Below are 23,991 nucleotides of genomic sequence, written 5' to 3' on the forward strand. Positions count from 1 at the left end.
CACTGTGGGGAACCCGCGCAGTGACTTGCATCCGACATTTGGGAAACGTCCGTCACCAGCCAATCCCGGGCCAGAAATCGCCTGGAGCGCAAAGGCGACGCCCCCACCTTCTTCTCCTCCCCGGGCGACGACCAGACTAAGTACGGCATGGACTGGAGCTCGAGCTGCGCCCCCAAAACCCGACCGGACGGAGGTGTTTAGCAAACCTTCGGGGTCGCCGGCCGGCGCCTCGCAGCCTTGCTTGCCCGATTGGGACGGACAGGAACTTGGTGAGACGGAGAGACGATGGGATTACATACCGCTAGAGACGCGCGAACCTTGGTCCTTGAGGACACGCTGCCGAATTCCCAGAAAGTCCCGTATGGCGGGCTTGCTTCGTCTTGAACTTACTGCCGTCATCAATGTCGAGGAGGTGACTCATCCCGAGCTTTTGTGCATTTCTGCCTGCGTTAGCCGCGACGCCTTGATACAGGACGGACAGTCTGGGTACGTACGTATGTACGCACATGCGAACCACGCAAATAACTACAAACGCAGAAAGGACGGAGCACACCGCGCTTGTGTCTGCAAGATACGTCCCTCTTTGGACTGTGCGCCGCATTTGCCGGCGCCTCAGACAGGGTCGAGTTTAGGCTGCCGTCTGTGATCTCACATCAGGCATGCACTGGGCACACCATTGCCGGGGACCATGAAACGGTGGTCGCTGTGGAATAGTGCAGCGAGTGGAGAGGCGTCATTGACAGTCAGGAATCAAATGTGTAAAAATAGCAATGATCCATCTTGGACGTACAGCCTTTCTTTCGCCCAGGTACCAGGGGACAGACTGCCTTCGCAGGCGCTTCATACTCCACGTCCGCCTTCACGCGAGATGGTTCACGTACCTCTCAAGGCAATGTCTTTCTATGACGGCTGACTCCCTCTAGTCCGTCCGTCTACTTCCAGCAACTGCAGGTACATATAAGTAACGGGGCTTGCTCCGAAAGAGCTGCCCCAGTTGAAGATCAAAGCTTACTGTGCTCGCTCAATGCTTGGTATATCTTGATGCCGTAATTCAACACACAAAAAGGGGGATCCACTACTCCCATGTGTGGCCCATTCCATCTTCTCTCCTGACACCACCACCACCGCCCCTTCACACTTCTAATGCATATCATGTCGTCCCTCTATGGTGTATCGTATCATTCACACACGTCGACTCATCGCAGCCGTCGCCCCGGCCGCGGCAAGGTCTTGTTTGCCGCTAGCACTGCGACCTGCTGCCCTCGGGAGGCCACTGGCTGAACTGCCAACGCCTGCGCCGAGGCTGTTGCCCGTGCTCGTCCGCTTGGCACTGCTGGCTGTCGTGGGGGCCGTAGCCCCGGAAATCCGCCTCGCGCCCCCAGCAACCGGTTTGTGAGGACTTGGCCCAGTCCTGGGGCCAGCTGCTGGCTTCATGCCTATCGCTGGTGGCTCTGGCAGCGGGCGTGGCGCAGATACCGTGTTGTGCCGCTTGACGGGCGAAGACTCGCGCGTAGGTTGTCTCTGCGGTGGTGCTATCGTCTTCTTGCCTGTTATGAACTCATGCCGGATAGCTTCCTCAGGCTTCAAGCGGCGGTCTGGGTCCCATCGCAGGCATCGCGCCAGGAAATCAAGGAATGGCTCATCGTCGCACTTCAAGACCTGCTGCAATGTCTTGGAGGACGGGCGGCGACGGCGACCCTTGGACGAGACCGTCAGTCGAGGCTTGCCCATTGAATCAAAGAAGAGCTTCTTCCGGGTGCTTTTCTCGATCAAGTGTTTCTCTGGTGGTCCAAATACTTCCATGATGCAGGCAAGCTGCTCCTGCTCGTTCTCGCCGGGGAAGATGGGCACACCCGTGTACAATTCAGCCAAGATGCAGCCCACGCTCCACATGTCGATTGGCAGCCCATATGTCATGCCCAGAATGACTTCGGGCGATCGGTAGAAGCGAGATTGGATATATGTGTAGACCTTCTCATTCTCGAAGCAGCTGGATCCGAAATCGATCACTTTGATCTCCGAATGGAGAGGGTGGCGCAAAAGGATGTTTTCAGGCTTCAAGTCGCAGTGGATGACGCGTTTCTGCTTGAGCAGGATGAGCGAGCTGAGGATCTGCTTGGTGAAACGCCGAACGATGCGCAGAGAAAAGCCTCGGAAGGAGTGCGTCTTGATAAACTCGTACAGGTTCATGTCCAGCAACTCAGTCGAGATGCAGAGATGGCCGCGGAAGTAGAAGCTCTGCGTAAAGTTGACCATGCTGTGCTCGTTATGAGGGTCCTGCTAAATATCAGTACGTGTGAGTTCCCGACGGGCGCTCAAGACTCACCCATTCCCGCAGCTTCTGCAAGATGTCGACCTCGACTAGTGCCTGCTGGTGGAAGCGCTTCTTATTTCTGATGATCTTCACAGCCACTAGGACGCCAAGCTTGTGATCTATGCATCGCACGACCTGTCCAAAACTTCCTTTGCCCAGGATATCGACAATCTCATAACGGAATGAGAGATGATCGCCAGGAACAATGGTGTAATCACCGCGATCATCGTCGTAGCCAAAGTTCGGCGCGTCTGACTTCATGTCCCCAACCACCTTGGCCGCGCCCTGTGTACCACAAAAGTATATGTCAGGGTAGTCCACAATCTCGCCGCGCTCGTAAATGTTGAGCATCGCCACGCGAATTGCCTCGTGTGGGCCAACTCTTTCCTTGCGCGTGGCTCTCTTTCGAAGAGCGTCAATGGTGCGCGCAGCAATTTCCGTTTCCTTGCGGCGAGACCCCATCTTCCGCATCTCATCCTCGGCACCCAGGTCATCCTTGTCCAGTTCGGTGGACCATGCATCGGAATTTTGTATTGTGCTTGCGGAAGGCTTGGGCTTCAGGAGCTTGTTCATGACGGAGGTGTGGCGAGCTGTAGGCATCGTCGAGGCATCTGGTGTGTCCTTTTTGCTGCTCCACGGGTCGCTCTTGGTTCGGTCATGAGAAGAGTATGTGCTCAAGCTGGCTGCGGAGCTCTTTCGTCGCCTAGACTCAAGATAGCCCCCATTGGGTTTAGATGTGGCAACGTCGGACTGTTTGATGTTCGACAGGGAGTTCACAGTCGCAGAAACCGGTATGCGCGGCGGGGGCATGCTATCTTGTCTTGTTGGAAGTTGCGGATGCGCAGGCTGTGTCGACTTGTCTCCGGCTTCGTTGGTGCTGGCATTGCTGCCCTTGGTCTTGTCGCGTTTCCATGTCAGACTCAGCTTCCTCCTGAGAGAACTCATCGAGGAGGGTGTGGTGGGCTCCTCTGGTGCTGGACCCGGGGTGGGCGACTTTGCCACTGTTTTTTCGTCCCGGGGTGCTCGTGGACCCGCTGGCTTTTGATGAGTACGTCCCTCTAACGGAGCTCCTGGCATAGTGCGGTTGCCGGCATCTGTCTGGGTTCTTTTCAGGAAATGGGATTCAAACCCGCTTTTTGGTGCAGACGATGAGAGGAAGGGCGAGATGCTTGACTTGTGTTCCTCAAATGGCTCCTTGAGTCCAACAGAAGACACGGATGAATCCTCGTCTGGTGGTGTGGGAGTTGCTCGAGGGTTCATGTGAACAGAGCTGCTGCTGCGCAAAGACGGGAGTTCCACCGTATTATCGAAACGATGCTTGGAGAAAAATGCGCTCCTGGAGGCTGTCATCGGCGTGGTGGGCGTCTTTGGGATCTGTCGAGATGGCGGTGGGCTTAGGTTCCTATCGATGGGGCCATGCTCTTGACTCGAAGTCTTGGTAAGGTGGGGGATGTTGAGAGGACCCAGGTTGATAGGGGGGAGGCTGAGAGGCTGAAGATGTTTCCTGCTCGATGGTGTATCAGGCTTCTCAGCCTCAACAGTTGACTCTGGTTTAGAGAAATTCTGCCGGGCACAAGATTTCCGTACACCTTTTACCGGTTCAGGTTGAACAGGCATGGTGATACTACCCGTGGAATTGCTGTGGATACTAAGCGCATCAATGCCACCGAGGCCAGACTTTTTCCTATCGATGAACAGGGCTTCCGCCGGTGAGCCCTTCGGCGACTCGTATGCTTTTGGTATCGCTGGTACAGGCGGTACCTCTTCCTCGCTTTCTGCAGGTAACGGATTATGCACTGTTGTGTGTTTCGGTGCTGGCAAACGAGATGCTGAAGCCGACGCGGGGAGTCGCGTTTGAATTGGGCCAGTGGACGTCCTGACGGCCGGATAGCTTGTACTAGAAGCAATGGATAGCCCTGAGCTGTACGATTTGCGGTTGCTGATGTCGGGTGTGGTCCTGGCAGAAGATGGTGTCCCAGAAGCCCTTCTTGGAATCATAGAAGGCGACCGCGAATCAGCGCGATAGTCCATGGACACTGGGGGCGGTGGTGGGACATGGACAATGTGGCTCAGGCTTTGTGACGTCGGCATGGTCGACATGCGCTTCGCTCTCCGAGTGTCTGTAGGACTAATCGTTCTGGCCCCGAGACCTGATGCATGTGATCCGTGGTGATTGTTGGGCATCGTGGACATCCTCTTGTTGTTCGCTGAAGATGGCGTCGACCCTCGTCCTCCGGTACGTGGCGGCTGGGCCGCCACAGTCGATAGGCGATGAGGCTCGGGTGCCAACGTGTCGCCAGTCGATAAATTTGCCTGACTCGTCCGAGGTGGTGGCTGAACAGACTTCGCTTTCTGTGTCCTATTACTGCTTAGTTGACGAGGTGCATCAGTTGGCGCACCAAATGGCATATCAAGTGTGCTTGTCGTGGCGTCCCCTGCCATTCGCTCAGCCATCAGGCTGGGGCGGCGTCTTTGGCCGCTCGCAAATGTCTCCGTAGTCTCTGCCGTAACCCCTGGGCCGATTGACTTCCGGGGCGGTCTGCTCGTCATTGCAGGGTTTGAGACAGGTGGATAGTGACTCTGCCGACGACTACGCATAGCCACTGGTGGTGTATTCGTATCGGTCGCGGTGTTCCCCGGCGCACGCACGGAAGAGATGCTGGGCTGTCGGCTGGATGTACTGGGCCTCCGCAGGATCGAGCCAGACCGTGTCGGGCGCGAGGCCGTCGTAGCTGGGGCGACATCGTGGGGTGTAGCAGCAGAGGCAGCCTGATGTGTCACAGGAGGTCGCTCCGGAATCTTTCGTTCCGGCATGGTATGCGACTCCAGGATGCTGCCCTCGCCCGTTGGTGACGGAAATTGGGTCAGAGTGAACTCTGTGGATGCCGATTCGATGCTGGTTTGGAGGTCGTCGAAGCTCACAGAGGGCAGGAAGTCGTAGGACCCCGTCGCCTGCTCGTCAGACTGCTTCGATGCCCCATTCCGCCCGAATGAGAATAGCGAGTGATTGTTGGACGAGGATGCGCTTAACATCGGAGCCTTGGTCGAGAGCGAGGCATCAACGAACGTAAGCGGCGGTGGGGGGTTCGGGGTGATTCTTTGTCTGATGCCAGGGTCAGCGTCCGCCACACACAGATAGAAGAGCAGACTTACTTTCGAATGGGGGAGTTATTTGCCGCTCGAGGCTCGGCCGAAGTACTGTACTCCGGTGGCATGGGATCTGGGGAAGCGAGACCTATGGCCTGCTCAGAGGCTCACGTCGAACCCGATGTTCGAGATGGCTCCTACCCGTGTGGTCACCGGATTGCACAGTGACGTGGAACCGTGAGAGCCTCAGTCCTGCCAGGGAGCTGAGAGCAATCAGAAAGCTACCTCATTCCGATCGCGTCGTGCCGTCTGGAACGTCGTCGTCGCGATGGAGAGGAGGAGTGATGCGCTGGATTCGATGGCCTGCGGGAGAAATCGTGCTGGTGAGATCCGACCGGGCACAGGAGGAACAGCAGCAGGGCCGGCAGGTTGCACAAGGAAGGCAAGCCGATGATATTGTCGGTGGGAACGGGCAATTGATGGGCTGGATAATAATCCCTTGTCAATCCACGGGGCTCACTCTCGTCGTTGTTTTTCGCCAGGAGGGACAGGATCCGACCGAATCAACTGTCAATCCAACGCCAATCTTCGAGCGCAGGTGCAAGCTTCCAGGGGTAGAGGTGGGGCATAGCTCAGCTCCCAGCCATCGTGATTGGTGTAGTGCCAGAGGGCTACGCCAATTATGGCCAATGAGACACTTTCTAGCAGACCTCAATTCAATGGTACAGCGGTACCTTGCTATAGCGGCAGTGTGGGCCTGTGAATGAGTACCACCGTGACCGCAGATTAACGAGATATCGTTGAGTACTAGTACTATTCGGTGACCGTTTCTGGCCGAGAACCCGGCTGTGCGAGACATTAGATGTCTTCCGCTACGTATAGCTGTCCAAAGTGACATCCGAATTGATGTGGACGTAGTGAAGCCTATTCATGTTCATCTCAGCAAGACTTGGTGGAGAGGCCAAGAGCCGGCGAAATGAGACCCCTATGTGGCGTACCCACTAAACTCATGGTCCACACCCTTCAGCGATGGCATTGACAGCTCCTCTGATATCTGTAAGTTAGGCCATGAATGCCGTGATGTTTACTATAAGTATAATAGATATGTCTCTTCACACTCGCATCGTGATCATGACCTGCGATACATGATCTCTGGTTCCAGAAAATGATATATATGGCAGTTGGATAATGAGATGCGCGCAAAAGTTAGCGCTCCTGCGATTTTACGTGGACAAGATTCCATGTTCTTTGTTACATTTAATCGGTACCAGGTATATATTTGTCGCCAGGCAGCGGACGATCATCTACGTCTGTGACATTATCAAACCACCACAGCCATTCCTATGCGGACACATATCTTCTAATTTCGCAAATCAAGTACTCGGTAGCAAGCACCGGCAACGTGGGAGTAAATAACAGCAGCGTCTTGCTACTGCAGGGTAGGTATTATGCGTGTACCACAGCAACACGGCACTTGCTACGTGAAGAGTGGGGCTGGCACTCTGGTCAGAAGTCAGGTTTGGCCCAGATCGAAGTATCCGATCTTCCAGCAATCAAATACATTATGCGTAGAAAGGATCAAGAGGAGATGATCTAATCCGGCGTGATAATGGAAACAACGACAATTTGAGCCTTGATCCTGACGCCACGGTGGACTACTGCCTAGACAATTCATAGACAGCCTGTACCGCGTTCGCGCTTCAACATCGCATGCGAAGGTGATGTCAGCGGACTGGGACTTCACATGCCTCGGCCCTACTGGATCCTCGCAGGCATTTCAACCCGCCACTTGCACCTACGTTTCTCGAGGAAGACCGACAACTCCACGCGTGATAGACCGCGCAGTCTTCAAAAGCATAATGGACGAGTTCACGGCAGAGTATTTGGCCAGGGAACAACATGACGAGGCACAACGTGAAAAAGAGCAAGCTCGCCCAATGGTCGATAACGAGTCGACGACACCAACACCGAAAGCTGGGTTGAGAAACGGGTTTGCTGCTTTTCGCGAGAAGGCCAGCGTCCAGGATCGCTTGGTGGAGAAGTACGTCGTATCTGCAGTGTGGATTATCACAGCGCGCTGACAATCGTGAAGACTATTGCAGCAAGTCATCCCGACCGACGATGAGGGCAGCGATGTGCCCATCATTGCGGACGACAAGGCGCCTGCCTTTGCGCAGCGACCGAATTTCAACATCACAACCATGTCGAACAACTTCCGTCGATTCAACGCACGAATAGGGGTGGTATTCAAGTTCCAGTCAAAAGCTCTGCGCATCCTCTCGTGGCATCAGCCCTCGCAGACCATGTCGTTGCTTGCCGTCTATACGTTCATCTGCCTCGATCCGTATCTGCTCTCCGTCTTGCCGATCGCCATACTCGTGGTTGGCGTACTCATCCCAGCTTTCCTGGCGAGGCACCCGGCTCCTCCAAAAGGGACACTGTCTAGCGAACAAGGCGTAGGATACTCCCCGCGAGGGCCACCGTTGGCGCCGGCGGCTACTGTGCGCCCGGTCAAGGAACTCAGCAAAGATTTTTTCCGCAACATGAGAGACCTACAAAATTGCATGGATGATTTCAGCAACGCACACGATCAAGTAGTGTCGTTGGTTGTTCCAATCACGAACTTCAGTAACGAGGCTCGCTCATCGGCTGTTTTCTTGTTTCTTGCCGTCGGTGGCGTCTTTATGACTATCACAGCACATCTCCTGCCTTGGCGGTTCATCGCGCTGATGGCTGGCTGGGCAGGCATTGGCATGGGGCATCCGACCATCGCTCGCCTGCTGGTGACGACCCACGAGGAGCACATACAACCTCGTGAGGTCCAGGCCAAGACGTGGCTCGACAACTGGATTGCCAACGACGTGATCCTTGACTCTGCGCCAGAAACACGCGAAGTAGAGGTATTTGAGCTGCAGAGGATGTCAGAAGCAGGCGAATGGGAGCCCTGGCTCTTCACGCCGTCTCCCTACGACCCGCTGTCACAAGCTCGTATCACAGGCGATCGCCCAAGGGGCGCTAGGTTCTTTGAAGATGTTCTGGCGCCGGAGGGTTGGGAATGGAGCGAGAAGAAATGGGCTTTGGACCTATGGAGCCGCGAATGGGTTGAAGAACGCATCATCACGGGCGTGGAGGTCGAAACGGAGGGGGAACGGTGGGTGTACGACATGTACGATGAGCGAGAAGAACAGGTGGGTGTTGTCGAAGCCCCCCAAATGAGCAAACTGAAGGTGTTGCCGCAGACTAGCTGGCAAGAGGGCGAAGACGCTGTTGTTCGTCGTGGCGACTGGCGCAGGAGGAGATGGGTGCGATTAGTCAAGAGGCGCGCAACCTCAGCATTCACTGCTTGATTCAATGGACAAATTGCTGAAGTTGACAGTCCCTGTTCTGTGATGTGCTATGGTGCAAGCTAGAATAGGTCGTCAAGAGCCTTGTCAGCGTCCTTTTGTATCAGCTCCTTCATTCCCTGAGAATGTATTAGCGGTGAGCTAGCTTAGCAGTCATTCATGGACTCGCCTCGGGCATGATAGGGTTTCCGTCCTTGTCTGCCACATATCGGAAGGGCATCTCGGTGCTCTCATGTTGGCTGAACTTCAGCTCTGGGAAGTCTGTATAAGGGACCTTGTCGAGGGCGACTGCGACAAGTCAGCATGCGGAAAGTCGAACGATAATGTCACTCCTTACTCTTATCCTGGACAACCATACGAGTGACTCGCACGGCGGTATCAGTTGTCATCTGTTTGGGTCCCAGCCTGCGTCCCTCGAAACCTTTCTTCCTCAATTCAGAGGTTCGGTCTGCTTGCATTAGCAAGAATTCACTTCACTTTCGAAGAAAACAAACCCCGCGGAGGATCGTCGCCTGAAGAATGTTAGCGCGGGTGCGTTCACAATGAATGGCTTCACGAACCCAGTATACCGCCAAAAAGGAATGCCTCAAAGGCGTCCCCATCCTCTGGGCATAGGTCTTTGGCCGCAGCAGGATCGAGCAAGCACACTTTCTCCTTCTTGCCAGCGTAGAGCTCCTCTACACCCCTTTTCTCGGCTGTGAAAGCCTCGACGTCCTGCAGTGCGGTGGGCACTCGGAAGCCATCGGGCAGACTGGAAAGAATAAACGCAGTGTTGGTGGCTTGAGATTCTTTGGCAATGGCGATGTATTCAAGCTCCGACCATGGTCCCAGCTCTGGGTCCAGGTGCTCAACGATAAAAGTCTTCTTGGCGGACATTGTGAATGTGCGTTGGAACTTACTGGCGGAGGAGGAGGGTGGAAATGAATTTGAACTTTTGAAGCCTTCAATTCTAGTGGGATGAAGTTGGCGCTGGGCCGTTCAGTCAGTAAGGTACCTTAGAATTCGTAGCTCACTCCTATCTTTCGCTTTAGTGCTCTACAAGTATCGCCATCGATGGAGCCATATTAATTAATTCTGCTAGATGCAAAAGTCTGGACCTTTCGATTCATGCTCCAAGGGGGATCAATGCATCAATGGAGTGCCTGTGCTTCGAGACGTATTCAAGCCTCTCAGTTTGAGAAACTGCGCCACCTCTAACTTTCACCATCGCCGGCGAAGTCGCCCAAAAGCAGTACGTTACGCAGGTATCCGCAAAGCGTCATATCGCATGATAAAACTCGCCATTGCGTACTGGTTTGCATTAGGATGATCTGCACGTCTAGTTGAATGCAAGAGGATACGGCGTGGCAGGGGATATGATACATCTGGTGGCATCGAGGGGATCCTGGGCCCCACGCCAAGCCACAGGCTCAGGCTGCAGCTGGATCCGCGCCACAGCGGTTGCCCGTTTACCTTACCTTAACGTTAAGGGACCCTCGAACATCTGAGACAGCCTCCCTCCCTGATTAGATCGTCTTTTGAATTTGAACTTCCTGCATCATCTTTTCCTCCCAAAATCTCGATGCTCAGCGCATCATTGTATTGATTAGGCGCTTGCGCTTTTTGTTGAACCTATCCTCCGTCTGTACCCAACCAGGCGCTGCGTCGGGCGCGTCATCATGGCTTCCCTCCTGTCCGCCATGCGACAATGGCCGATGGTGCTGCTGCTTGGTCTAGGGCCAGCCACACTTGTCGCTGGCAAGTCGGCAGCTGACTACTTTGTCACTGACCTTCCTGGTGTCCCTCAAGATGCTGAGCCGATCAAAATGCACGCTGGGTACGTGCTGAACCGGGCTATCCGCTGCCGAGCGCAACAATAGTGGCTGACGTGTCGTTGCATCATATAGGCACATCGAAGTCACCGAGGAGCACAACGGCAACCTCTTCTTCTGGCATTTCCAGAACCAACACATTGCGAACAAGCAACGCACTGTCATATGGATCAACGGTGGTCCTGGGTGTAGTTCTGAGGATGGCGCCCTCATGGAAGTTGGGCCATACCGAGTAAATGAGGACGGCACGTTGAGACTCAACGAAGGGTCGTGGAACGAATTTGCGAACCTTTTGTTCGTCGACAATCCCGTCGGGACAGGTTTCAGCTATGTCGACACCGATAGCTACATCCACGAGCTTGACGAGATGGCCGACAATTTCGTGACATTCCTCGAGAAATTCTTCGAGATGTTTCCACACTTTGCGCAGGACGATGTTGGTGCCATCCGCAAAGCCCTCTTGACCCTGACTGACATTGGCAGATCTACATCGCAGGCGAGTCCTATGCCGGCCAGCACATCCCTTATATCGCACGCGGAATCCTCGACCGGAACAGAAATGGAAAAGACGCGTGGAATTTGGCGGGACTGCTTATCGGAAACGGTTGGATCTCGCCATATGATCAGTACGATTCCTACACAAAGTTTGCCCGTCAGAAAGGCCTCCTTGAGAAGGGCTCCGCCGACGACAAGAAGCTCGAGGAAATGTTGCAGACTTGTCATAAAATTGTGAGCGACAAACCTGGCCACGTCGACTATGGCGAATGTGAGGACATTCTCTCGAAGTTGCTCAAGTATCTGAAGGAGGGAGACGGCGACAATGCCTGTATCAACATGTACGATGTTCGATTGCGGGACTCATACCCGAGCTGCGGAATGAACTGGCCGCCAGACCTCAAGCAGATGACACCATACCTGAGGAAGAAAGAGGTTCTGCAAGCCCTCCATGTCAACGAGCAGCGCAATGCCGGATGGCAGGAATGCAATGGAGCTGTGAGCTCATCCTTCAGGGCACAAAAGTCAAAGCCCGCCATAGACCTGCTCCCGGACCTCATCGCAGAGGTACCCACCCTTCTCTTCTCGGGGGCCGAGGATCTCATTTGCAACCACATTGGCACAGAGGACATGATCAGCAACATGGAATGGAACGGCGGCAAGGGCTTCGAAACAAGCGCTGGCAATTGGGCACCTCGACGCAACTGGACCTTTGAGGGGGATGATGCAGGTTTCTGGCAAGAAGCCCGTAACCTGACCTATGTGCTCTTCAAGGATGCATCTCACATGGTCCCTTTCGACTACCCTCGTCGTTCCCGAGACATGCTTGATCGATTCATGGGCATCGATGTCAGCAGTATCGGCGGAAAGCCGGTCGACAGCCTGATCGATGGCGAGAAGGGCCCCAATACGGCCGTTGGCGATTCCGATGGGAGCCACGCTGATGAAGATTCCGACGAGGTGCAGAAAGCAAAGTGGCAGGCTTATAGGAGGTCTGGCGGAGTCGTTCTTGTGATTGTCATCATCGCGGCCTCCGCTTGGGGATACTTCGTCTGGAGTGAACGCCGCAAGCGTGCTGCGTACCACGCTGTCGATGGAGAGCCAAGTACCCTGGAAGGGTTTCGCAGGAAGCCAGGTGACGGCGACCTGGAAGCTGCGGCATTCGATGATGGTGAGTTGGATGACTTACACACTGATGCGCCCTCTGGACACAACGGCAGCAAATACAGCATCGGCGACGATAGCGACGACGAGGAAGGTGGCAAATCAGCTGTAGCGAAGGATTCGGGCAGAGCCTGAGAGGCACGAACCACGCAACCTTTGAGGGATTTTGGAATGCGATTAGGTACATGACTATGGAGCGTTCGCTGCGTCGGAAATGACAGGAATTGATCAAAGTGCCGCCGCACTTCAAGTTGGCAATTATTTATCGTTCTCTCGCTGTCTCGGGCTGACTTGAGTGGACGTTTTCTTGCCAGGCGGCTGCTGCCCCACGTCATGTGTTTATATGTTTCCGCCCCTTTTCCATCACCATAGTGTCGCGAGCTCGTGAAAACCAGCCAGATTTCTGCCACCCGTCCAGCAAGAAGAACGATTGAATCTGTCTGTAATCTTTATATAGGATGCATTGCAGTGATTTATCCTGGTTCGATTTGAAGTCGCATCTATCTACCCTTGTCCCACCGGCATTTGTGACCCGTGTGCCCCGTTTGCACAAACGATGACAGAGACTCGACAAGACAATGATTTCGTCCCCATACCAAGAAACCTTATATATCAAGATAACCACTGGGTACTTCCACCAAGTCTAGATGATGCGGAAATATATATTGAAACAGTGGTCAGATCGAAGGTACGTAAGGTTCATTAAAAGGTAAGGTACCTTCTACTCCGGCACTTGACGTTTAGAGACGCCAAGTGATGCCACTGCCTCAGATAGCCTGCAAGGCAAATAAATAAGCCTGAAAACAGCCTAACACCCGTGTGACCGACCTCCAGTCGTTGCTACAGCAAGTGCCTCCTAGGCGCGCTCCTGCCTGAAAGTGCACGCTCTTCTGCGACTCCAGTCACTGGAGGATGCCACTGAGCGCGCTCCAAGCACTGAAGTGCGCACTTCAGACGGAGAGAGAACAGAGAAATCTTGTTGCCTGGAAGCCTGAGAATTGAATAATAAAATGGCCTTCCTCACTTCCTCACTTCCTCTTTTCCTCAACATCATCCTGCCCCTCGCAAACACCTGCCTCTGCCACGCTTCAATTCCTAACCGCCGAAACAAAATCTTTCCAGGAAGGCTCTGCTGACCCAGTAAGTCATTATCTAAATCTTCTTGGATCTACTTTTGTCAGCTACCTTCTGCATTTGGGAGGCGACATTGGCGGCAATGCATTGGCAATAGCCCTCGCTTCAGCGAGGCGCAATTGAGGAGACTTCTGAGCTTCCAGCTTCCAATCTACATCCCCATCCACTGCAGTATCTTCTATACGACACTGATCCCCTGTGATGGGAAGTAAATTCTGTCAACTTCCGCTTGTCACGAGCCTTCACTCCTCGCGGTTTCCCTTGAGGTGATCGAGCGCTTCCTTGCACTAGCGGCGAACAAGAAGCACACCTCTTGATTAGGACTGAATTCAACTGCAAAGCAGGTCATACCTGCACTGGATTCTGTTAACAAACTTACAGGTCCCACCGTTCTTTACAAGTAGTCACGGTCCAGTCATTGCCGGAAATTGCGACCATGGCCGGCACGTGGAATACGTCGGAGGATGCTCAGACCTGGAACACAGGCAATGACATCGAAGACCAACCCGTCAAGTCCGCGACGATGCAGGGGAGCAAATCTTCGACGACGACAGAGCTTGCTATCACTGCGGCGAGGCTGGGTAAGACTTTCTGCCTGCATTCTCAGCAGTCGAACCACGAGTATGGGCTAACGAGGCAACAGACACATAGGCCGAGACTGCCCTACGAAGCCTGCCATGGTTTGTCGCCGATGCAATGAGGAAGGCCACATGGCAAAGGAGTGTCCGGTACCCCAGACGTGCCGCCGCTGTGGCAACGAAGGCCACATGAGCAAAGAGTGCACCATGGTCCCCCCCGTGGACCGCAGTCATATCGCTGACAAGTCGACGGAGGCGGCTTGGAACGATATCGAAGAAGCTGTCAAGGAAAAGGATATCGATGACCTTTTGATCGCGTTTCAACAATACGTCAAGGCGATTCTCGTGGAGTTCCCAGAGACGATCTACCGTAGCCTCCAAGAAGGCTTCAATAACTCGGGCTTGAGCGTCTTCCTCATCGCTCTGGAGACCGAGGTAGAGCCGTCTTTTACGAATGTTGATCTGCAAGGAAATGCCGACAAGAAGTACATGATCTCGGTTCGACTCTCTGACAAACCACGTCGGCCCCGCGAGCGCGAGGGCTGGCCCGAGAACATGGACGAAATCCTGCAACGTCTGGATGATGCTGGCGAGCGTGTGCCGTCTCATAAGCGCCAATGCTTCAACTGCAATGAGTGGGGTCATGGATCCCGAGACTGTCCTGAACCCAAGGCTGAGCGCTCCCGCGAGATCATCACATGCCCGAACTGCAACGAGGAGGGCCATCGTCTACTCTATTGTAGGTGACCTTTCTTCTTATCTGTTGAGCTTTCCATACTGACGCCACACAGGCAAGCAACCTCGCGTTGACAAGAACGCCTGTCGCAATTGCGGGTGGGTACCCTCAAACCCCTTTTGTTGTTATGCTGACCGTCGTCTGGCAGTGGCTCTGGTCACCGCGCCAATGAGTGCACCGAGCCTCCCAATATGGACAATGTGGAGTGTCGCAAGTGTGGTGAAAGTAAGTCAACTCCCCGATATCATGTGAATGCTTCTAACAGGTTCGTAGTGGGCCACTACAGCAAGGACTGCGAAAAACCCGAGACATGCCTCAACTGTGGTGAAGAGGGCCACAAATTCTTCGGTTGCCCGAAGCCCAAGGATTGTAGGTTTTATGACCGAAGATGATATGGCAATACTGACTAGTTCTGCAGATTCTAAAATCACTTGCTCGGTTTGCAAAGAGAAGGGCCACACGAAGGCTCGCTGCCCGCAAGCGGACGGCGAGGCTGGCGGTGATGCACCTGGCTACGACGACGCTGGTGCTACTGACGAGGGCAACGACTATGCTGGGGGCTCAGCCTTTGATGCCGTCGATGAAGTCGAAGCAGATGGATGGTGAACGACCGAACGCAACATTGTCCGTTAACTCGTTCGGGAGGAGAGGAGTGGGGAGAAAGATCATTCTCTGGTCTAAGGGTCCCTAGTATGAGCCAGCACACTGTTCGGGCGTAACATGACGATTGCCTTCAACGGATGGCATCGCATATAGACTCTCAATGAAACGCATCACCCTTCATTCTTTACTGAGCACTGGCCTTCGCAGACTGTCATGACAGCTCAGGTACGTTGATGAACCGAAGCTCTTTGGCGACAGGCCCAATTTGTGTGTACAGCGAGCGGAATCTCAAATAATTCCAGCAATCTGCAGCAAGATTTTAGAGTTGTTATGCACGTTAGCTGTACGGTACTGGGAATCAACGGAAACATCCACGTCGACACTCAGGAGCTGTTGTCGCGAACTACTCCGTACTCGCACAACATGGGGGGCGGCTGAGACGGATACAGGGATACGTCATAGTTACACCTAAAGCCGCGGGGCCCCGTTTTGCATCGTGAGCCTAAAGGCGATGCCGCTCGCGAGGCCTGGATCGGGATAGTATGTTGCGGTGTCAACAGAGGCTCGACGCGCAGATCTCGGGGATAGCACGGAATCAAAACGACCTGGGCGTAGAGATTGCTCCGGCGGATGGGGAAGTCCAAGCCACGCGACGCGCTCGATCAAGGAACAGATGTACGTATTATCACTGTATCAGCAAGCTATCTGCGGCTTCGGCCAGCCGTCAAATCTACTATACGTACGTAGTACGCAAATGCTCGCACGCTGCCGCGAACTCGTCAAATCTTTGGACCGCGTGCAGCGAGCACTCCGGGAGCGGTGCAGAGTTATTTGACGAAGCTCTGACGTCATCGAGGTGCTTTTGTATTTGCGCTGCTACAATCATCCAGCAGAAGACGAGGTTCAGGAAGAGATTCGGTGCCTGCGACAGCCTTTCTTTCTCCTTAAATTTCAAACAGCCCTTTGAACGGAAAATGCCCCTTTCAGAAGCCCCTGAGCCGACAACTTGACCAAGGAATGGATGATCTGCCGAAACGGCCAGTTGCAGGCAAAACGGCAAAGATGATCGAAGGCTGAAGCGGTCCAAAACGGGAGTACGGCCGAATCTAGTCAGACTTGGCAGAGGTGATTGAGTATCGCCACCACCACAATCGCTGCATTAATAATAATGATCGAGCGATGGAACTTGGGTATGTTGGGGCTCTCGTTGTACGTCCCACGTTTCTCTGCCATCCACCGGCTGCTGTAAAGGCACTGGAAGCTCTCTCGCCGACAACGTAGAAAACGGTCTCGACCTGGCGTCATCACATGTGGGATGTTCTGCTCCGTTACTTTGACCTATGACGACGACTCAACCCGGCTGCCGCGTGAGGGTGGGCAGGGATGTGTGCTCCATAGCAGACATGTAATCCAATCAAACGCAGATACTGCTCCTCAGGGGTGGGCTCTTTTCGAAAGTCCAGTCGCACAGTACGAATCCTGCCGCGCTTCTTGTCAACACAGGTGGTGAAGGTGCCTATAGGCGCGATCTGTTCATAAGAACCGCTGGGCAGACGGAGACCAGTGCAGTGCAGCACAATCGGCGTTCAATGAGGGGATAATCGTGATGGGGTCTTGTAGTGAGATTGTTCTGTGTGAGAGGAATCGGCAATGTTAAGGAGAGTTGGCTAGGGAATGTGCTGGCGTTCAATCCAGCCTCTGATGCGACAGGCACAGGCACACACTGCTTCGTCCTGATCGCGATCGCAGCCACCCACCCTCCATTTCGAGTGAACTGCTTGTAATTACAGCGGACAGTGCCGTCACAGTGTGTAGTGAGTTTGTAAGCAGATTCGTCCCCCCAAAGGCCATAACCCCCCGGTCGATCGAAGACGCAGTGGACCAATCCAAAGCCAGGATTCGGAGCTCAGACCAGGCAGCATTTCCAGACGGAGAGGAGCGGCCGGCCACACAAGACCAGGACGACCGCCGCCTTCTTATTTTTTTCCTGCGGCTTTCCCTCGCTGCTCACAACGTCATCTCTGACGTCTTCCCTCAATCGATGCGCCCACGAACCTTAGCACGCACCGCCCTGCACCGCGTTCAGCATTCCCCAGCAGCGACACCCAAGCCTACCGTTTGCGACTGTTGACTTGGCTCGATCCCATACGATCTGTCGTTGCACTTGACTTCTTTGCGCGCTGCGCAACGCTCGTTGTCGACGGAAAAGACCATTGTCGCCGTCGGTGCCGTTTGGTGAGGGATCGCTGCAATTTTAGCAGGTCCACGATAGACCAACCCAGACAATCGCGTCTCAGTCAGTTGGGTGGCAGGATCGCGTTGCGTCGATACAACTGAGAGGACTCTCGGAGTTTTTTTTTGCCTCCAAGCCCTCCAGCAACAAAGTCTACGCCACAGGAAGAGAGCAAGAGATTCCTTTTCTACGCTACCCATCCCAGCACTACCATTTGTTTTGCCGCCTGCCCTAGTCTTTCGTCATTAGACTTTCTCTCCTCCCCCAACCCGTTCGCTGCCTCAGCTTTGACTCTTGTCCGCCCTCCCCACCCTTTCCTCCTCTCTATCGTCATACTTGGTAGCATACATCATTGTCGTCATGGGGACTACAGCGATCGACACCTCGACCAGAGGTGAATCCAAGACTCCCCCCCAAGCAAACAAACCGCCTCAGCAACCTGGTAAGCCCTATATTCCTTCTTGTACTCTTTCGTCATCTATGTCGTGCCCTAGGGTATGATGCAACAGTGTGCAGCCTCGCTGTCGTCGCCTGCGTCTCAGCCTTGGGATACACAAAGCACTTACTCATCAACACGCGGACATCCTGGCTAACGGTACGGCTTGTACAGACGCTTCCACGGACGCAAAGACGGACTCATCCAACCGGACCGACGGACCAGCCAATGCCGAAGCTGCCAAACCGCTCGCGCCACCTCCGCGACCTGGTCAACAGCAGAATCAACAAGCGAGCAACAACGCGGACTACTTCTCACAACAGCCGGGAGGCGGGTCGCTCAGCCTGGAACCGAACCCGTTCGAACAATCATTCAGCGGCGGCGGCAGTAGTGGACAGCCAGAGACACCTGGCGGTACCAAGCTACCTTCTGTCCACACGTTGGCATCGCCAAGCTCCCTTCTACCTCCCGGAAACACGACCCCGTTCAACTGGGGGCCTGGGTCGTCGCTGCGCACAGGACCACTGAGTCCTGCTATGCTGTCGGGTCCAGCCCAAGACTACTTTGGCGACGCTCATCACTTGCGCGGGGGATTCCCTACGCCCAACGAGTCGTCCTTGCGCTCCGGCTTGACACCAGGCGGTAGCGGGTCTATGTTCCCGACCAACAGTCCTGGCTCGCAGTCTTTCATCGCATCAATCAGTGGAGGCGTCACCCCGAGCACCATTGACTTTCACCGTACTGCCATGAGTGCGGCGGCCAAGAGGGAGCAGAACAACAACAATAACAACAAGCAAACTCAACAGCAACCTGCACAGCAGGCACAACAAGGTCAGCAGACGTCCCAGCCGGCTACGACGCAGCCACAAGAGATGTCGAACGGCGACACCCACATCAAGGCGGAGCCCAAGACCTTTGATCCCCACGACAACGACGCTGCCAACGGTCTCTTCATGCTTGCACATGGTGGCAACGGATCCCAAGGCACAAACCAATTTGCCGCGACCTCCGCACCCTCGGTGCACGCGCATACTGCTACAGTGCAAGGCCCCGCCATGAACGGAGGCCCAGGGCGAGGCATGAGCGAGCACAGCATGGGCTCGGATGAGAGCGAGCAGACAAAGCCCAGCACGCGCGGCAAGGGCAAGAAGAATAACCAGGCCACCAACGGAAGGAGAAAAGCCGAAGAGCCGCTGCCAAAGGCGCCGGCCAACAAGAAGGCCAAGGGCAACAGCGGCAACTCTGTTAATGGCATGAGCGTCGAGCCTTCTGACGATGAAGACGATATGAAGGATGACGGCCATGGTGGCAAGACGAAGATGACCGACGAAGAGAAGCGCAAGAACTTCTTGGAGCGCAACCGGTAAGTTGTTCTCAGATATTGTTTGATTGCATGAGCTAACATTTTCACAGTGTTGCGGCCCTGAAATGTCGTCAAAGGAAGAAGCAGTGGCTGGCCAACCTGCAAAGCAAGGTGGAGATGTTCAGCAATGAGAACGAGGCCTTGTCGGGTCAAATTACTCAGCTCCGTGAGGAAGTCGTCAACCTCAAGACTCTCCTTCTCGCCCACAAAGACTGCCCGGTTACCCAGCAACAAGGCATGCATGGCGCTTTCATGAACCAAGTTGGCCAAGTCCCTCAGCCTGATCCCTTCAATCAGCAGATGAACCCATACCAGATGGCTGGCCCCATGGCCAACCAGCAGGTGATGGCCGGACAGGGTGTGCAACGGCGCTTCTCTTAGCAAGCCACAGCGCTGGAGAATCAAACTGAGCCGCAACTTAATGAAATCGCAACAACGTCCGGTTATGCAGCAGGTCGTTTAGGCCAGTAAGGGGTATCACTTCGGTAGGCGCTGCCCTCGTGGCAGACCGCGCGAACCTCTTATGAGATGGCCGCCGTGTTTCACATGGCGGCCTTTTCAAGTCGCAGAGTTGGATACCCTTATCCTGCTTAGCACCATGACCAGCCGGCGTGTGGTGTGGCCTTCGGGGTATGGCGTCTCGAAAGAGGCGTTAGTCTCCCAACGACGAGATACGACATGATGGCTTGGTGCTTCACAGTGTACATATTTGGGACATTGGACCCTCTGGTGTTTTGGTGTATAGGAGACATGTCTCGGCATGCATGGGTTTGCTTGAAAATGGCGTTCATCCGGGCGCATCAGTACCTGGACTCGGTACATGTATAAAGGTGATTTGGTAAATGGGGTAAAGGCAATGTAGCAACAGGCAAAGGCGCTGCATAGGGGAGGGATCACGGCCATTGGTAAAAGCACAACAGGCTCGTGACAGGAATCTAGTGCACCATATGTTTTTATGAGGTGATTCTAAGCTATTTAATCCCCATAGTATACGAGTTAATTACCTCCAAGTGAAAGAAGGAGTTACAAGTGTTGAAAGAGGGTGATCACCTAAATGAAAAGTACAACTCATGATGTAATAGGTATTGATCTGTTGTATAATTTGAGGACCTGACATGATGCGGCGTCACGTGCCGGGGAGCCGTTCGCCGATGGTGGGGTACAAGGACTCCCAGATACGGACTAGTGCGCATGCTGCGATGCCTCTGGCGCTCTGAGATAAACAACAAGAGCCATTGCCATCCACGGGAAGTATCACCAGCCGACGCGATACCTAGCATCACACCCACCACATGCAACATTCTTTATCGACCCGCGCACATTGGTTGTCGACCACCATCTTCTTGCTTCGCGCCGACACTTTTCCTCCGCTCTCGCGCCGACACGAAGCAGTTCCCAACGCGACTGACGCCAACTCCACCACTGGACGCGACGAGCGACACCACTGGGCTTCTGAGGAGACACGCGAGAAACTGGCGCCATCAATGCGTTCCCGACACATACACTCATGACGACGCTTGTGGCAAATCTGGAAACGCTTGATTTAATTAGCATGGGGAATCAGCCGGTGCGCCGGCAAAGCAAACGCCTGGCGGGTCTGTCTGAACCTGCGTCGCATGTTACAGGGTCGGTAACTGACATGACAGCAGCCGCGGATGATTACGAAAAAGACGACGACTTCCAATTCTTCCGCAAATCGAAACGCCCAAAGACGGATGAGCCTCAGCCGGCCGCAGCACCACCACCAGCGGTCCCAACGAGCACAAAGAAGGCTGGGAGAGGGAGACCACCCAAGGCACGCGCCGCCAAGGGACCGGTGCCAGAACCGATTGCGGAGGATCTCGACGAGCCAGAGCCACCAGCAGTGCTCTCAGTGACCAAAGGAACCTCCAAGGGAAGACCGTCCCGGCGGAAGGCTGGACCGGAGCCCATCGAGGAAGAGCCAAAATCCAAGGCACCCAAAACAGCGCCAGCACGCAGTACGCGTCAAACGCCGGACGAATCATTACGCGATGAGAGCTCAGCAGCCAATGGCGCGACCCGCGGCGGGAAGAAGGGCAGAGGACGGCCGGCGCGTGCAGCTAAAGAAGTGCCTCAATCGCCGGTACCGATGATAGAGCAGTCGCAAGCGTCCAAGATTACGTTGCCCATGAGCGACACGCCTGTCATTAACAGGAACAAGGAGATGCGCAAAAAAGGCGGCGCGAACCGGCGAAGTAGCTTGGGGTCACGAGGGCGACGCGCAAGTTCCCTGATCGAGAATGGGTCCTCAGCTCTGCCACATCGTGAGGTCAAACCGGCGGACTTTTACAAGCACATCGAGGCGGAGGGCCTGCCGGAGCCACGGCGGATGAAACAGTTGTTGACATGGTGCGGAGAGCGAGCGCTGTCTGAGAAACCGCCGCATGGCACTCTTAATTCGAGTGTAATACATGGAGGTGAGTCGGTTCGCAATTGTGGCTAGAGACAGCAGGTCGCTAACGAGGAACAGCGCGCGCAATTCAAGATCAGTTGCTCAAGGACTTTGGGGCCAAGTCGGAGTTCTCCAATTGGTTCAGCCGAGACGAAGGCCCCAAGGCGCGAGTTGTCCTGAAGCCTAATCCCCGAAATATTGAGCTTGACGAGAAGCTAGTGCAGTTGGAGGAAAACGTGAAGAGGCGAGCTCTCCCAACCGCTCAGCGAACCCCCGGGGACAATCGCTAACCCAACATAGGCTAAAAGAAGAAAAAAAGTCATGGCAGGCGATAAGGAAACCGCCGACGCCGCAACCTGGAATGTTTTCCGACGCGGACCTCGAGACGGGCGAGATACAGCTTCCCGACTTCAGTCTCCTAGATGATGACGACGTCAGGATACGCAATCACCTATCAGACTCGGCTCTCAGCTTCGCTGCAATACGAGCCAAGACCGAGGAAAGGTTGCGGCAAGTACGAGCGTCACTAGAATTCCAAGTGGACCAGCTCGCAGATAATGTCCATAAACTCGAGCAAAGGGTGCTGGTGGCGGGCGACGAAGCAAGCACGGTTCTCAAGTTGAGCGCAGCACGGCTCAAGGAACGCGAGGAGCGCGAGAGGAGGGAAGCTGGGACCAAGGATATGCCGATAATGGAGGTTTTGAGAAGCTTAGGGAGTATCTTGCCAGACACTGGCGGGTGATATGGCTCGGGCTTCTGGGGACTATGAATTCAACGATGAGACGAGGCGTCTGGGACTGCAGTTTTTTGCTTCGTGGTTGGACCATGGGGTCCAACCTTTGTCTTGTTTTGAAACGGACGCTGGACTCGAGATCGCCAACCGTGGACCGAGCGGCTTGTTAACAACGACAACGATGATACCCAAATACAGGACATTGAAATCTGCATGCGTTATGTTCAGTCATGTGCGGAAGCCTGCATTTTCATCATCCCGTGACCATGCTATGTGATCTACCTTTACAAACGCCTTCGTGCCCATATCCTCAAAAGACCCCGTTCTACATAGATGCGCCAACAAGACAGCTTGCTTTGCTATTCATTCCGGCCACCGCCCGCTTTTCCCTCTCACCCTGGCCTAGCATAATCTAGATCAAGTGCTTGGAGCGGAAGTAGCTGCGCAGATACGCAATCTGCCACGCCCATAGGATGACCAGCAGCCAGGTTGTGCCGAGACCGAACCACTTGACACGGTTGTTTGTGCTCTCATTGGTGTCGCGCAGCTTCTGCTCACGGGACCGCAGGTAGTCCATCTCGCGGACGACCTCGGTGGTCAGCTCCTCGATGCGGCGCAGCTCGGCCTCGACGGGCTTGAGCTTCTCGGTGGCCTGGATAGCGGACCAGTCCTTGGCGTCGGCGCCAATGTCAATGTCGAGCTCGACGGAGCGGGTGTTGGGGCTCGGACGCTTGGCTGCACGTGTCTGTTAGCACCAGGACCAGGGACAGGGATGGAATGGGAACGTACAACTGGTGAAGATGTTCTCGAAGCACACGTCGAACGCGGCATCCGAGTGTGATGTGAAGACAGTTCTCGATTCGCCGGCAACGTCCCTCGGTCGGCCGTACTCATTCCCTTCCATATCGCGAATCTATACCCAGAAAACAGACCGTGTTAGCTGCGCTGTCCTCGTCCTGCCTGCTCTCGTCTGAGAATGGCCGGGGGAGTGCTCCTTACGTGAATGTTGACCAGCATGCCGTCGCCCTTTGTCCCGCCGACCGTGGCCGTGACGACGACCAGCGTGTCCTTGGCGACAAAATTGCGGATGCACCTCTCCTTCTTCATGTTCTCCTTGCCCGTGTGCGCGGCGATGTCGAACTTGAGGGCCTGCGCGACGCCGAGGAGCAGCAGCAGGCTGCAGGCGAGCCGCAGGAACGATCGGGGGAGCGCCATCATGATGTGCTCAGGGAGATTGGCCGAGACGAGCTCGTCGATTCGTGAACTTGTCGAGGTTGTCGTCGTGGTCGTGTCAGGGAAGCGACCAGCCTAACAGGGGGCAATATCTAGTAATCGAGCTAGGGGACTCCGAGTTGCAAGGTGTCCACCGGGACCATCGCCAGCTGGGGAAATCGAGGTCACGTGCTGTTCGCGGAGGGGAGCAGCCCGCTTGAGCCTCCAAGTCGCCATCTGAGGAAAGGAATTTGGCTAGCTTAATTAAGTTTCAAATTAGCATTTTTTCACACCCTTATTGAAAAGCCTACATTATGGCTGGTTCCAGCCCAGAG

General features: G+C 54.7%; 8 protein-coding genes across 8 annotated transcripts; 5 read left to right on the top strand and 3 right to left on the bottom strand.

Annotated features, from left to right (window-relative positions):
* Positions 1–759: 759 nt before the first annotated feature.
* On the bottom strand, positions 760–5,072 carry F5Z01DRAFT_367799 (uncharacterized protein). Its single transcript, XM_046259325.1, has 3 exons — positions 5,022–5,072; positions 2,327–4,840; positions 760–2,277 (listed from the first exon to the last, which is right to left on the bottom strand). The coding sequence occupies exons 2-3, from the start codon at positions 4,766–4,768 to the stop codon at positions 1,183–1,185; spliced, it is 3,537 nt and encodes a 1,178-aa protein (XP_046114404.1). The 5' UTR covers positions 4,769–4,840; positions 5,022–5,072; the 3' UTR covers positions 760–1,182.
* A 2,188-nt stretch (positions 5,073–7,260) lies between these two features.
* F5Z01DRAFT_629370 (integral peroxisomal membrane peroxin-domain-containing protein) lies at positions 7,261–8,748 on the top strand (the record flags this gene model as incomplete). The annotated part of the gene is made up of 2 exons (XM_046261658.1): positions 7,261–7,442; positions 7,494–8,748. 2 exons carry the CDS (start codon positions 7,261–7,263, stop codon positions 8,746–8,748), a joined length of 1,437 nt encoding a protein of 478 aa, XP_046114405.1.
* Positions 8,749–8,777: 29 nt separating this feature from the next.
* Positions 8,778–9,779, bottom strand: F5Z01DRAFT_367928 (SAM-dependent RNA methyltransferase). The gene is made up of 5 exons (XM_046259327.1): positions 9,306–9,779; positions 9,240–9,257; positions 9,083–9,193; positions 8,915–9,033; positions 8,778–8,864 (listed from the first exon to the last, which is right to left on the bottom strand). Exons 1-5 carry the CDS (start codon positions 9,619–9,621, stop codon positions 8,808–8,810), a joined length of 621 nt encoding a protein of 206 aa, XP_046114406.1. The 5' UTR covers positions 9,622–9,779; the 3' UTR covers positions 8,778–8,807.
* Positions 9,780–10,186: 407 nt separating this feature from the next.
* On the top strand, positions 10,187–12,715 carry F5Z01DRAFT_666165 (pheromone-processing carboxypeptidase KEX1). The gene is made up of 3 exons (XM_046264209.1): positions 10,187–10,561; positions 10,632–10,992; positions 11,040–12,715. Exons 1-3 carry the CDS (start codon positions 10,404–10,406, stop codon positions 12,348–12,350), a joined length of 1,830 nt encoding a protein of 609 aa, XP_046114407.1. The 5' UTR covers positions 10,187–10,403; the 3' UTR covers positions 12,351–12,715.
* Positions 12,716–13,892: 1,177 nt separating this feature from the next.
* On the top strand, positions 13,893–15,149 carry F5Z01DRAFT_713952 (uncharacterized protein; the record flags this gene model as incomplete). The annotated part of the gene is made up of 5 exons (XM_046266503.1): positions 13,893–13,930; positions 13,993–14,666; positions 14,719–14,761; positions 14,812–15,032; positions 15,082–15,149. Coding segments are annotated over exons 2-5 (972 nt in total), but the record flags the coding sequence as incomplete, so codon positions are not given.
* Positions 15,150–17,859: 2,710 nt separating this feature from the next.
* On the top strand, positions 17,860–19,679 carry F5Z01DRAFT_629386 (bZIP transcription factor; the record flags this gene model as incomplete). Its single annotated transcript, XM_046261662.1, has 3 exons — positions 17,860–17,941; positions 18,110–19,298; positions 19,349–19,679. The coding sequence occupies 3 exons, from the start codon at positions 17,860–17,862 to the stop codon at positions 19,677–19,679; spliced, it is 1,602 nt and encodes a 533-aa protein (XP_046114409.1).
* Positions 19,680–20,503: 824 nt separating this feature from the next.
* F5Z01DRAFT_367944 (Mis12-Mtw1 protein family-domain-containing protein) lies at positions 20,504–22,564 on the top strand. The gene is made up of 3 exons (XM_046259328.1): positions 20,504–21,736; positions 21,790–21,955; positions 22,012–22,564. Exons 1-3 carry the CDS (start codon positions 20,806–20,808, stop codon positions 22,451–22,453), a joined length of 1,539 nt encoding a protein of 512 aa, XP_046114410.1. The 5' UTR covers positions 20,504–20,805; the 3' UTR covers positions 22,454–22,564.
* A 193-nt stretch (positions 22,565–22,757) lies between these two features.
* Positions 22,758–23,805, bottom strand: F5Z01DRAFT_367914 (ERV25 protein). The gene is made up of 3 exons (XM_046259326.1): positions 23,444–23,805; positions 23,234–23,357; positions 22,758–23,179 (listed from the first exon to the last, which is right to left on the bottom strand). The coding sequence occupies exons 1-3, from the start codon at positions 23,660–23,662 to the stop codon at positions 22,857–22,859; spliced, it is 666 nt and encodes a 221-aa protein (XP_046114411.1). The 5' UTR covers positions 23,663–23,805; the 3' UTR covers positions 22,758–22,856.
* Between the last annotated feature and the right edge of the window lie 186 nt (positions 23,806–23,991).

The sequence above is a fragment of the Emericellopsis atlantica genome (genome assembly GCF_019669845.1).
Source record: "Emericellopsis atlantica unplaced genomic scaffold F5Z01scaffold_36, whole genome shotgun sequence".
Lineage (NCBI taxonomy): Eukaryota > Fungi > Ascomycota > Sordariomycetes > Hypocreales > Bionectriaceae > Emericellopsis > Emericellopsis atlantica.